A 13,384-nucleotide genomic window follows, 5' to 3' on the forward strand; every position below is an offset into this window, starting at 1 on the left:
CCCTACGGCCTTTCTTCTTCAGCCAGGTATGGTCCTGCTGGCGGGTGGCACGTCTGGTGAGCAGGGCTCGTTAATAAGGCCCATGGTCACGTTGATAGGCGCTCGGTCTGGGCGATGTGCGCCCTGTGAGAAGTTGCTCAGAGAAGTTTCCAACGTAGTAAAACCGAGCGCTGAAATCTCGCTGCTTCAGCAGCTCCCTCGTGCTGCTTGAACTCTGGCTCCACGCTGGATTTGCCAACTCTCCTGGTCTGGGCAGCGAGCAGCCAGATGTCTGGGAGCCTGAGCTGCTTAGCGCCTGGGTCGCCCAGACAAATCAGCACCAGGCAGCCGCAGACGACTGCCACATGCTCGGCGAGCCTGGAGCATCCATCTTCGACCTCTGAGCGCTGGCAGGCCTGCAGATGTGGCCGTGCTCGCCGTGATGAACTGCCTGAATGCAGAAATCTCCGTGTGTGAAGTGCCTTCCCGCTTCAGAGTAGGTGCACGGGGCTGGGCAGGGCTGCCTGTTGAACAACTCGTGCTTTTGTGTGAGGAGAGCCGTGCCCCGGCCCCAAGCAGGGTGTTTGCTGCCAAGTTTAGTTCAGCGCCTCTCGCTAGGCACTAAACAGTGGTGATGCTTCAAAACCTGCGTGTTCCTGGGCAAACAGGGAGGTGTTTCCATCCAGCACACCGAGAGAATTCTGTGGGCTTTCTGAAATGGCATATTAGTGGTGGTTTCTTTCTACCCTAAAAACAAAATGCAAGTTTTCACTGCTTCTGGATTGCTTACCATTTTTCTTCTTATCTTGTGAGCTTGAAGAATTGCTAGAACGGGCAGTTGTTGACTGAGAAACACCTTACTGATTATCAGCGACGTGAAGCAGCGTTTTGTACCCTGAAGCTGGCAAATTTCAGATTTTCTCTTCAGGACTGCCTTTGTTTCAGATCCTCCCCTTACATAGCGAAGGGAGGCTAGCACAGGATAACAAAGTTTTTTGTGTGTGTGTGTGTGGTTTTTTTTTTTTTGTCATTAAGATATTTCTAGCATTTGAGCAATGGCTAAGAGGGATGGACAAATACAGAAGTCCAGCGAATCCTTTCATCTCATTTTGCCAACCATTGCATCACGTATGGCCTTTCTTCTCAACTCACCGTTTCACTGCGTGGAAATTCCTGGAATGGGACCGTGTTAGTGCAGCCCTCAGGTTTATTTCTCCTGCAGAGGTACGATTCTTCCCTTTCCAGCAGAGCCTGGGGCTTTGGAGCAGCTCAGCTCCCACGTGGATTGTTATTGACGTGCAGCCCTTTACCAGGCAGCGACCCAGAGGCTCTACGAGTTTCCATTCGGACTGGAGGAGTTCGCTTTGGTTTAGTTAAATGACACCTTGTGTGTGCCATTAGGAAAGGCTTGGCTTTTTTGGTTAAAGTCTTCTCGGTGCTGCTGTGACTGCATCGTAACGCAGCTGACTCACCGCGCTGGGCTCCGTAGCACCACTGCTGCTGCCCAATTGGAGCGAGGGATTTCCCAACGACCTGCAGCAATCGTCTGCCTGATGCCATGGCTCAGCGAGCAGCGTTTTGGCAGCACCCCTGAGCGAAGCAGTTTCCTTTTCCTCCTTCCTGCTGCCTGCTGTTCCCCTGGTGCGCCGGGGGCTGGCGTTCCCCAGGGGATGCAGGTGACCAGGATGGCTGGGCCAGGCTGCGGGTGCTGTGCGGTTCAAAGCAGTGGTCCTCTTCCTTCCTTTCCACCAGCTCTGCCCCGTGTGAATCTGGAAGCTTTCCTGAACCTGGCAGAAATCCTTCTCCTTCTGTCGGGTGAGCGCTCTCTGAGCTGGGGAGCCGGAGCACCTTGCTCTGCACTAGCTGAGTGCCGCAGCCGGTGCTGAGAGAGATTTTTTTGAGGATTTAATCAGGCTGGGGGACACTGCAGCTGGACAGAAGCTGGCCGTGCCGTGCCAGGAGGGAACTGACAGCCTGTCACCAGCACCGGCGTGCGCCTGGATGCATCCAAAGTGGTCCTGTAGGAGAGAGGGGCGCTCATGGCCACGCGTCTGCTTTTTCTGTACAATAAACACAGCTCTGGCCCTGTCAGGTACTATTTAGTATTACCTGGCAGGGGCTTGTGGCTTGGGAAAACAGAAATCAGTGTTAGTATCGTCATGTTCTTTGTAATGCTGCGATAGATACAGCAATTATATAGCTCAAATGAAACTTTTTTATCAGTCTCCACTCACGGCTACTTTTTTTGTTCCTGTTGGTCCTCGTGAAGGAGATGGCCATGGCTCTGTGTCCTGCCTTGAAGGAGCTAAATGGGCTCTGACGCTGAGTTTTTGCTGCCAGCTAGTAAATGTAGCAGAAATCGGGCAGATGCAGGGCGTTCTGGTTAACGAGGCACAGTTTGTTTGCTGTTCGAACAGACTGGCAGGAAAAACTATTGTCTCTCTGGAGAAAGCAGCCTTTGTCTACGGGGGAAAAGGAAGAATGTTTTTCTCAGGATGACAAAGTGGAAGCTGACACGTGTGGGTGTTAGAGGTACCTATTCCTGCCTGCTAAAACTGGGGGCTGGGAGTTGCTGTAAGGATCCCGTTTAGGGTGTTTAGGCTGTGCTACGGGTGCTGCTTACAGTGATGTGACTGGGGCAAGGGCGTCTCAGCTGAGCAAGACGTAAGGCATGTGAAAAGAAGGAGTTAAAGGGCAAAACAGACTTCAGAAAAAGTCCCCAGGCAATCCTTTGTTTGATCAGAGTACTGCCCTGAGAACGCTGAGTTTTGGGGATTTTCTGTTTGGAATTGAAGGTTGTCCTAAATTATGACTGACTGTTACTGCCTTGATTTTCTAGTCTGACTCTTTCAGCACTCTCTGGCACTTTGAAAGACATCTTAGGTATAATTCATTCGGAGGTTTTTTTTCACCACTTTCATGCTAGACTTGATTTCAACAACTAACTTGAATATTCGAGTATGAGCCGGGAGAAAAATACCGGCAGAAGCAAGAATAAAACAAATTTCTGTGTTGTTTAGGTGGCTGTCAATGCACACATCCCTCCGGATTATCTTCTTCGCATCTGCGAGAGGCTGGGACCGCTCTTAGACAAGGAGATCCCCCAGAGTGTCCTAGGTGTGCAGACCTTGCTAGGCGTTGGGCGGCAGTCTCTGTTACGGGCAGCAAAAGGTAAGATTCCCCTTGCACGCGTGGCTGCGTTGGGTTTTGATGAGTAACCCCCTTTTGTTTCAATTCTTACTGCGCGATCTGTGCTTGTTTGCATGCGCCGTGGTTTATCTCATTTGCCTGTCAGCTCCTGCTTTCCTGTTGCAGTCCTGCTAAAACACAGCGGGTGCTGGTCCTGTTGCACATACCTGCTCTGGGCTGGCAACGCCACCCGAAGCAGCTCTCGGCTGTTGCTGCCTGATCTTGCTACTTGCTTCCCCTCCCCACCCTCCCTAGCACCTTGGGCCAAGGATTGTGTAAATGATGAGCTGGATTAGAGATTCGATCCATCTGAAATAGCCGTTTTCTTCGTACGCCCGAGCACGTGTGTGTCTGAAAGAAGCCAGCAGAATTTATGTTTTGCTGGGCTGTTTTTCACGCTGAGAAGTTCCATTATTTGGCTCCCTGGCCATGCATGGGTCCGTCAGGTTGAAGGGTAGGGTAGCATTTGGGGCAGCGTTTAGAGTGTTCTCTGGTGATAATTCCTGCTTGTCCTTGCTTAAAGTTAATTTGACCAAAATCCCCTGTTCCCTTCGTGAATAGAACACCAGGCCAGGCCTTTTGAAAAACCGCTCTGCTTGAGATAATGATCCTGAAAGCAGACTTTTGTGTTAGAACTGAGTGGATCTGAGAGCCATCTGCTACTGAAAGGAGCGGTTCCTCCCGTCCCTCCTCGCTACCTGCCCCTGCCACTTCTCCCCTGTAGGAGCCAGAACTTATCTGATCCTGTGACTGCTGATTCAGAGAGCTAAACTGTTGCAAAATTTATTACTGCTATTGTAGTGAATTAAATTAGCTCCTGGAAGGATCAGAGTGCCGGAGGTGACGAGAGGCAGCAGGAGCAACGTCCTGGGAGCAGGGCAGGGATGGAGAGCAGGACCTTCCAGTCCGAGTCAATTGACACACGTGGATTTTTTTTTACCCCCAGTTCTGCTTCGGTATGAAGCTCCCATTTCCCATTAGCAGTTAGTTATTTTGATCAATTTTAGGAAGTAAGTGGTGCTGTTAAGGTGCATCATTGTAACACTCCGTGGTACGTTTTGGGCTGTAATCGGAAGGTGCTCTCAGGGCTCTCTGAGTCATGTAAACTTGCAGGCATCACAGTCACAGATCTAAATGGTGATGCGCAGAGCCACCAATCTGTGGCACTATCCTTCTGTTTCAGTCCTTACTCGCTGTGGAAGCTCGTTTCTCTCCTTCCAGATGGCCAGAAATGGAAGAAGTCCAGGTCTAATTTCTGAGGCACTCTGAACAGTCTCAGAAAAATCACTATTGTTCTAGAAAGAAGGCTCTCTAAGGCCAGTTGGCAGCAGATAGCTGGAGAGCCTTTAAAGAAAACAGTCTTCATTTTAAAAACAGGGTTTTTGGGGGGTGCTGGGGTGCAGAGAAAACTCTGAAAGTAGGGCATATTGCCACCGACTGCAAAGAAACAGATGTATTGGAAAAAAAAAATCCCTTCTCCCCTTTTCCAGGAGAAAACACATGTATATGCGTGTTTATTCTCAAATGTACAGCTCATAAAGAGAGATCCTGCATGTATTGGGATTCCAGAAGGACTAAAAACACATCAGAGCTCAGCTTCATACCAAGTGCACCTACTTCTTGCATTCTCTTTCCTTCCAGCATATCAGACTCTTACCAAAGTGAAGCAAAACCAAGCTGAAGACACTTTCAGTCATATTGCTTCCTCTCACTGTTAAATTCCTGACAAACTATTTAAAAAGATCAATCTTATTCTTCCAAGAGAATGGTTGAACTTGGAGGCTGGGACGTGACCCAAAAGACGCTGGGAATGGTGCTTGATGCTGTTGATTCTAGGGAAAATTGGGCAGTTGGGCCCAGCTGGGCTGTTCGTTTCACTTACCTGCTGTTAATTTTGCCTGTGCAGACTTCAGACACACGCTATGGAAAGGATCTGCATTTGCAGCTCTCCACAGAGGCCGGCCTCCCGAACTACCTGTAAATTATGGGAAACCACCAAACGTGGGTGAGTCTTGACACGCAAACAAGGTGTTTTTTCCTTCTCTGTAGTTTTATTAATATTCCAACTTAAAGTTACCGTCTGAAACGCGAATAGGGGTTTTCCTTAATGGCTTTTTTGATATGTCACCATGAATTGCTCTAAAAAAGGGTTTTCACAATAGAATAACCCTTTTTTGCACTATTCTGGCTTGATTCTTCTGTAACGTATGCACACATGTTAAAATGTTGTGGTCATGTTCAAAAGCTTTGTGTGTCACCTTCCTCTTTGGAGGGGAAATAAGCTCGAATCTTTATGATATGCCTACATAACATGTGTGTATGCCTACGGGATTGAACAGGCACGGTTACAGGCGTGGAGGCAATCTTATTCGGGAACCTCAGCCAGAACAAAGCGCCTGGCTCCCACAGAACTTTTTTGTCTCAAGAATTCAGTTCAGTTCAGTTGTGACAGAAAACAGACTGCTTGCAACATCCCTCTCCAAAAAGGAAATAATCACCAAACCAACATTTGTACTGCTTCAGCTTCAGTTGTCCACCCCGCTAAAGAACTTGTATAAAACTCAGATGTGTGTTAGGCATTCGGCTTATACATCATCAGAGAGCTCTACTTTGCTTAAACTGGAAAGTATTTTTCTTGCACAGTCTAAACTTTCATTAACCACTTTTATAGCAAAGAAATTTGATTCTTGCAGGCATAAATATAAGTGCTGTCTGTCATGATTTGTTTTCTTCTTAGGGTGTTTTATCTGTGTTTGCCATCTGAGTGTTTGTGCAGATGTATAGGCTTCTCCTGGTGTGTTAGGGGATCCGTTCACGTAGGTTTCTCTTATCTGTTAAATGGAAATCTCTAAAGGGAAGTCTTTCTACTGAACTGCATCCAACTATCACTATTAATTTAACTTAAAAAGCAGAATATTGAAAGTACCTTGTGTAGTTTTCCTTCTGGTTACAATTCTTATTTTATCTCTGGAAATAATTTCTCTTTTTAAGGAGATTTCCATCAGCAGTTCCTCCTTTGGAGACTCAGGGATCAGAATGAGTCTCTGCTTCTGCCACGTCTGTTCCTCTGTGCTTCTGCACTTTCTCCCTGCCTCTCATTACTAAAAATTAACCTTTGTCTGACACGAAAGGGACAATGTAGAGGCTGCTTATGGATGAAATTGATAGCGCAATTTGCATAGGGTCTGTGGTGTTTTGGCAGCAGTGACAGGGTAGAAAAGTTATTATGGATCTTGTGGTCGAAAGAGAAATGGGTATTTGCCTAGACCTGGTTCATATTTAACTATTACATTAGTATTTTTCCTGCACTGTGAAACAATTTGGGTTATGTTGTGGAAATTAAAAAATAAATAACTATTTCCATATATTAGTAAGGTTACTTCTGTGCATACCTCTATTTTTATCCTTTTAGGCTGGTTCTGAAGTTACTGTACAATTAGCAGTTGGGTTGGTGGGTTGCTAATCAGCTGGATTTAGATTTACTGCACAAACTCAATTTCTGTAGAAGTTGTATTTTTGTAAGTACTCCTGCATCAACCCCATCATAAGGGGAGAACCAGACCATGTGTTTTTGGAATATGCTTTGTTATTGATGATCAGCAGTGACGGGCTGGACGTCAGCATTGGCATGCTGTCATGACAAAGGTCTGTGCTGCTTGGCTGGTGGCTGTTTGGTGACTTCACAACCAGAATGTCTTGTTGGTTTTGATGTTTTTCCACGAATTGCTATTAAGAAACACAAAAGTGTTGGTTGGAAATCTTTCTGTCATAGCCTGAAATTCATTTTTGTAAACACTGGTTTCTAGAAGAATACAGTCCTCCTTGGTGTAGCTTTCTGCTGCTGACAGGGCAGCACGGTGAACGCAGCGAGGCTGGCCTTGCAGGCTGTTTCTTTGCAGGTTTTGCTGTAGCGCTGTGTTTGGGACTCGCGTTGTCTCTTCCAGTCAGAAAACGAAAAGATTGGTCACAGAGAAGCTCAGAAATGTGATTATTCCTGGATGATAAACCTGGGTTTGAGTACTGCGTGGGGTTTGTCAGAGGCTTTTTTTGCAAGCTACACAAAGCAGATCAGAAAGAAGGATGGTTGCCCTCTGTAGCTGATTACCAGAAGTATTTTAACCCGTGTATGAGCATGTTCACACGCGTATAGCTGTATGCAGTGAAAGCAGCACCCCCAAAATTCTGGCCCAGAAACTTCGTTGCATGATGGCCGTGCCCAAGAAATTGGGCTGTACGGAGACGGACGTGGGTGGCAGCGACTTCTCAGCGAGCCCTGGCAGCATGAAACGTGGTGGCCGTGTTGTGAGGTTGTGGTGCTTGTTCCAAAAGGCAAAATATAGCGATGTGGAATCGTCACCCTTAATACTGGGGGGGAAATTTCCGAACCTAATGTTTGTACCAATATTCTGGTTTCGATTTTGGCTTGAAAAAATGGAGCGAGTCAAGGGTTTATGGAGAGAGGAGGGATTAAAGCAGCTGCGGTTAGGTGACTTTGTCCACACTGACGTGTTTTCGTTTTTTCTATAGTTGTGACTTAACTTTGAAACTTGTGATGTTTGTTTTCTGTATTTATTTTTTCCATGGCAGTGATGTTGTGGGTTTTGTTTTATCCGCCCTATGCCAGCGTTCCTGTAAGGGTTTTTACATTTGCGTTGTTACCTCTCCTAGCATGGATTGCAATTAAAGAATCACTGATTTATGCTGAATTTGCCTCTCCTACACCTCCTGCGATGCTGCTGCTGTAAGTCAGGGCTTTCCCCAGCCTGTCCCCAGGGTGGGAGCTGGCCATGCTGCTGCAGGGCCAGGTGGCGTACACCAAATGCTGCGGCAGAAAAAGCCAGCTCCTGCCCGAGCCAGCGGGCTGCCTTCCCCTCCAGCCCCTTGCAGGACTTCCCCTGAGAAGCAGGCCTGGAAAAAAATTTGCTTAATTTCTTAAAAACAAGACTTTGAATGTCAAATAACATCCATACAGTTTTGAAAGGTTTTCTTAGTAAGTAGTGAGGGGAAGGGGGTAGACTTGGCAGCTGTTACACCCAGTATGGCCCGAAGTACAGCAGCTAATTAGATAGGTTGCTAAAAGATTTTAAGGCTATTTGGCTAATTCTGTGTGGGATTCAGTAGTATCTTTTTAAATGGTTTTAAGCTTTGAGTACAGTACTGTAATTGTATTAAAAAGGAAACTTTACAGGGCTTTTCATCGTGTACATGCAATTCCCTGTTTAGATATTATGCCCGTTAATCTCCTACCAAAATGGTGAGACCTGGAAGCTGGATTTCTGTATTTTATAGGGTTTTGTTTTTTATTTGGTGGGGAAGGCAGCGTTACTTGCAGTTCCTTTGAAGGCAGTGATGATTCACCCCGTGTAGGAAGGAAAAGCTCTCAGTCGGAGCTTTGTGTGTGCTACACGTTGCTGCTACCCGAAGCGTTTTCACAGGGAGGATCAGATGCATTGAATACTTCCTACTTTTGTTCCAAGGTGCTCTTGCTTTGCTAAAGATGACAGCCCTTACAGCACAACCAGAAGTCTGTATTTCTGCAAAACAGTCAATTGAAGCATTTCATGAACAGTGTTTGTATTTTTTAGTTATCCACTGGGGACTGAGAAATGGGGAAATGGATGCACACAGAAGTGAAGTGGCTTTTACGTGCTCTGAGGCTGAACTGCCTGCAAATCGAGGAATCAACTGGAAAACACGGGTGCTGAGCACCAAGTGAAAGGCTTTGTGAGTTAGGTGCCAGGCTGTTGTTAGACCTTGTTGGAAATCCCATGGAGGAAAACCTAAAATGGGCAGGGGTAAATTTCCAGCAGGATCACCTGGGAGCGTTGTACACACAAGGTGTTGTGATTACTGGGAATACTTTGAAATGCAAGTGTGCCGTTTTGATTCACACGATTTTTTGTGTGATTAAAAATCTTCAAAGCCACGTGAAGTTGTCCAAAGGCAGGTACTCTCTTACTCTGTATTTACATGATTTAAGCCCTGCAAAGCACAGCAGAATTACCAGCTTGCCAAGTGGCTACCTCTCTGCGCTTGCTACCCACTGAGGGGGAAAGAGATGTAATGCTTTTTAAAAGTTAGGTTTTAAGCTGGCATACTTAAGCAATGTATAAAGATAACACATAGGCAGTCCTGAAGGTACCTTTGCACAGCATTTATCACTACGGGATCTCTGGATCCTCCTGCAAGAGATGGGGAAAAAAGTTAAGGATTTCATTTCTGTTCTGCTAGGGGAGGCAGTTTCCATTTAACAGTTCCTGTACAGTATGAGATATAGGCTGAACAGTAGGTAGATAGTAAATTAATTTAGTGCATTTTGCCTCTGTAGTACTGCTGATTATGTATTTTTACATGAAAAACAAATATTGACTGAGGATAAGGTCACAGCGGCAGCCTGATGATTTTTGCAAACCTGTACATCTTCCATGCAACTTTTTTTTTCTAATAGTGACATTTTAGTTACGTTGAGGGGTTAAAAATGGGCCAAATTCCAGAGCATAAAAGTGAGAAACAAAAACACTTCCTGTAAATCTGGATCAATTTGCTTTTCTTCCCTATTTCTCTGTCTGCTTGTGTGTCAATGCTTCAGTCTTACAAGTGTGCAGCAGTGTGTTACCAGTGAATAACCCTTTGAAATTGGGCTTCTTGACGTGGTGATTTTTTCTAACATCTTCCATATTTTATTTATTTTTTTTTTTATGGGCAGGCAATGATATGATGATACAATTAAGAAAATGGGTGAAGTTGTTCACGCTGCTACTAAACCAAAGGCACTGTGCTGTTAAACTAAAGGGTTGAAAGGCGTGAGAGCTTCGTGTGCTTCCTGGGAAGCCCTGCCTAGTGCAATGTGCAGGAGGCAAGATAAGGGGCTTCTTCAGGGAGCCTCCTATCGCAAGTACTCAACAAAACCACCAATGTAGCAGCATGAGATCTTTAAGTACCATTGGGAGGGAAAAAAAAAACTCGTAAAACTTTGAAATCAAAAGTGGAAGTGGTATGAATTAGGATAGGTACAATCAAGCGCCAAAAGCGATCTCAAACTACGCGTCAGATCAAAGATTAGAATCAGGATCTTCCTGTGTTCTGCAGCTACGATGAGCTGCATTCAGTGGTGTGTCCCAGCAGAGTTTTTTATTTACATATTTATTTATTTTATTTACATATTTATTTTCTCCTCTCCTTGTCTAGTGGAAAGACTCATAGTTATCACCAGGGAACCTGCGAACAGTGCTGGTTTTTACCTGATGGTTTTGTTCATTTAGATTTCAGGCTGTTTTTGTAAAGACTCCTAGGTATAGCAATAGGATGGAATTTGCTGTAGTTTTTTCTTGTGCCTGCTACTCTTCAGCTTTTTCCATTGATGCTGCATATTTCTTATTCTTAAATTACGTTGTGATTAAAATGAAATGGTATTGCTGCTGCTGCTAATAATGAGAGGTTTTGTAGGGAGCCTGTAGAAGACCATTGACCCTTACATATGATCTGGGATCCATTACTATGAAAAATATTTTCATTACAAGAAAAAAGAAAAGGCATTTAGAATAACCTTTAATTGTTGTCATCCAAAAATTATAAGGAAATTACATATTACTAATACCAAGTTTTCCAAAGCCACAGGGAATAAGTATTTCTGTTATCTGCTCGTGTTTTGAATGCTTGGAATGACTTCTGGTCATTCAACCACTTTATTTTGATTTAATATTTTTTAATACAGCAGATGTAGTGTGTGTTGTGGTAGGCATTGAAAGCATCCTTCAGGAGTGGGCTCACTTTTTGGAAGACCGTGCATGCTTTTGTGATAAGGTGGCAGAGGTTCAGATTTACAGAAGTTGTTACCAAATGTTATATTAACGTAACACTTGTTTACTTTGAGTTCTGGACAAAATCCATGTCTTAGCTTTCTTTTTGTTTTGTTTTTCCCTTCCAGTAAATATAATTTCTGCCAGGCAATTAACTGGCTGTGGACGCTTCAGCCACTTGTTCCCAACATCCACCTACCAACAGATGAAGATGCACAAGAGGATTTTGGGGCATCTATCATCTGTTTACTGCATAGCCTTTGATCGCAGTGGGAGAAGGATTTTTACAGTAAGTTTAAAAATGTTACTTTTGAGTCCCTCAACAGCCTCTTAATTACTGCTTGAGATGCAGATACAGCCTCCAGAAACTGAAGGGAATCAAAATTTTGTGACGTTATGGGCACACAACGTGTATATTATTTTATCTAATCTTTGGAAATTTTTGTGGCTTTAGGGGTCAGATGATTGCTTGGTCAAAATCTGGGCTACAGACGATGGGCGCCTGCTCTCAACGTTGCGAGGACACTCGGCTGAAATTTCTGACATGGCTGTTAACTACGAAAACACGCTGCTCGCTGCAGGCAGTTGTGATAAAATTGTCAGAGTTTGGTGTCTTCGAACCTGTGCCCCGGTCGCAGTGCTGCAGGGCCATTCAGCTTCCATTACTTCCATACAGGTAAGGAATAGTGTTTTATTTTCATAAACTGTTAAATTAAAATGGTACTAATGAATGTGGATTATGAACCGGGGATAAAACTTCTCTTTTTGTCTGTGTTTGGCAGCGTAGATTTGCCCCAGCTTGCGGGCAAATCAAGATTTGCTCTCAATTGAGAGCATCAGATGAACTAGCTGAGGCAGAGAGAAATCTGTGGTGGCAGTCCTGACGCAGCAACTGAACCAACATTCCAGCATTCCTGGAGAGTATTTGCGTTTCAGAGGAATTACTGTCAGCAAAAAATCCTTATTCCACATTACTTGTTTGCTCATTATTTTAGCCTGTACCTCAAGGGGCTGTGCTCACTGGTGTAGCATCCAGCAGCCACAGCACAGGTGAGGGTTTGTAGATAACCTCCACTTGTGCCCTTGCGGTTTCAGTTGTGCCAGTAAACAACAGTGGAGCTGCAAAAAAATGACTGAACTTCCTGCACCCAGTTCTGTAGAGATGACAGTCAGTAATGGCTGGTAATTGGCAGTTTATTTACTTTAAAAACAAAAAAATAAATTGGCTAGACAGAAACCTCCAACAAAGGAAAATTCCAGGATAAAAATAGACATTCCCTGCAATTTGGCAGGTTATGCACATCAAGGAGGGATTGAGTGAGGACATTTAGCTCAGAATACCTTTCTGCTGGAACTTTGCTGCCTTTGATTCATCATAATCTTCTCCTACACGCCAGTAGTTCTGGGGATCTCATTTCTCCCCCTCTTGCCTGTACTTTTCACTTTTCTCTGATTTTTAACTCTGTTGCAAGTTGCTTACTTTAAGGTGATTTTTTGGAGATATTTTATAATTTGGATTTGTGTTTTATGTATTTACTTAAATTAAAAAAATGTTTACATATACATACATCCCTCACAAGGTTTTTGGAAAACTCTGGTTATTTAGAAAATAGTAATTATTATTTATGGCTTTTTGAGGAAACAATGAGTGATTCCTTTATCAAATACCAGGCAGATAGAGGATTAAACAGGTATTCTCTCATCTTCTTGCCCCATTCAGAGTGTCTAAGCTTGTTTCATGTCTCCAGTTTAAGTTTTGTGTGGTAAAAACAGACTTGCTAGCCAAAAAGTGGGTATTTTCCATTTCCTTGTCATTGTTTTTGTGCAAGTTCAGATTCTGTGGTTGTTCCTAATACAGCTCTCTGTACTCCTGGGGAGAAAGCGAAGGTGCTAATGAAAAAAAATTCTTGTCAATGTCCGTTTGCAAGATTGTAGCATGTAAGGGGAGAATAAAATTATCTGATTGAACTTAAAACTTTATTTTTAGTTCTCTCCAGCAAGAAAAGGCACAACACGATACCTCACTTCTACTGGTGCTGACGGAACAATCTGTTTCTGGCAGTGGCATGCTAACACCATGAAGTTTAAGTAAGCCTGTTCAGATAATTATAATTATTTTAAAAGAAAGACAAGTTTATTCCGAATTTTAGAGCGGAGAGGAATGCTGGGATAATTCAGGGACTGTTTCTTCTCAATGAACAAGTTTCTTGGGGATATGTTCTGCCACAGACTTGCTGCTGGACCACTGTGGTGTGACTGCAGAGCGCTTTCTTGTGTGTGTTGCAGAGCCTGTGGCATTACGATCCGGAGGGGAAGCTATTATTTGGGGTTGTTGTGCGTTGGTAGGCAGTGCTGTGGAAGAACTTAATGCTTTCATGTTTAGGACCAAGTCCTTGCCTAAAATGTACAAGCAAAGT

General features: G+C 44.3%; 1 protein-coding gene across 1 annotated transcript in view; it reads left to right on the top strand.

Moving 5' to 3' along the window:
* Positions 1 to 13,384, top strand: part of BRWD3 (bromodomain and WD repeat domain containing 3) — a 48,510-nt gene that overhangs the window by 4,982 nt on the left and 30,144 nt on the right. The window contains exons 5-9 of the mRNA XM_032196156.1: positions 3,000 to 3,150; positions 5,075 to 5,173; positions 11,096 to 11,256; positions 11,422 to 11,643; positions 12,955 to 13,055. Coding sequence (XP_032052047.1) covers positions 3,000 to 3,150; positions 5,075 to 5,173; positions 11,096 to 11,256; positions 11,422 to 11,643; positions 12,955 to 13,055 — 734 coding nt within the window. The remainder of the gene's footprint in view (positions 1 to 2,999; positions 3,151 to 5,074; positions 5,174 to 11,095; positions 11,257 to 11,421; positions 11,644 to 12,954; positions 13,056 to 13,384) is intronic.

The sequence above is a fragment of the Aythya fuligula genome, chromosome 13 (genome assembly GCF_009819795.1).
Source record: "Aythya fuligula isolate bAytFul2 chromosome 13, bAytFul2.pri, whole genome shotgun sequence".
Classification (NCBI taxonomy): domain Eukaryota; kingdom Metazoa; phylum Chordata; class Aves; order Anseriformes; family Anatidae; genus Aythya; species Aythya fuligula.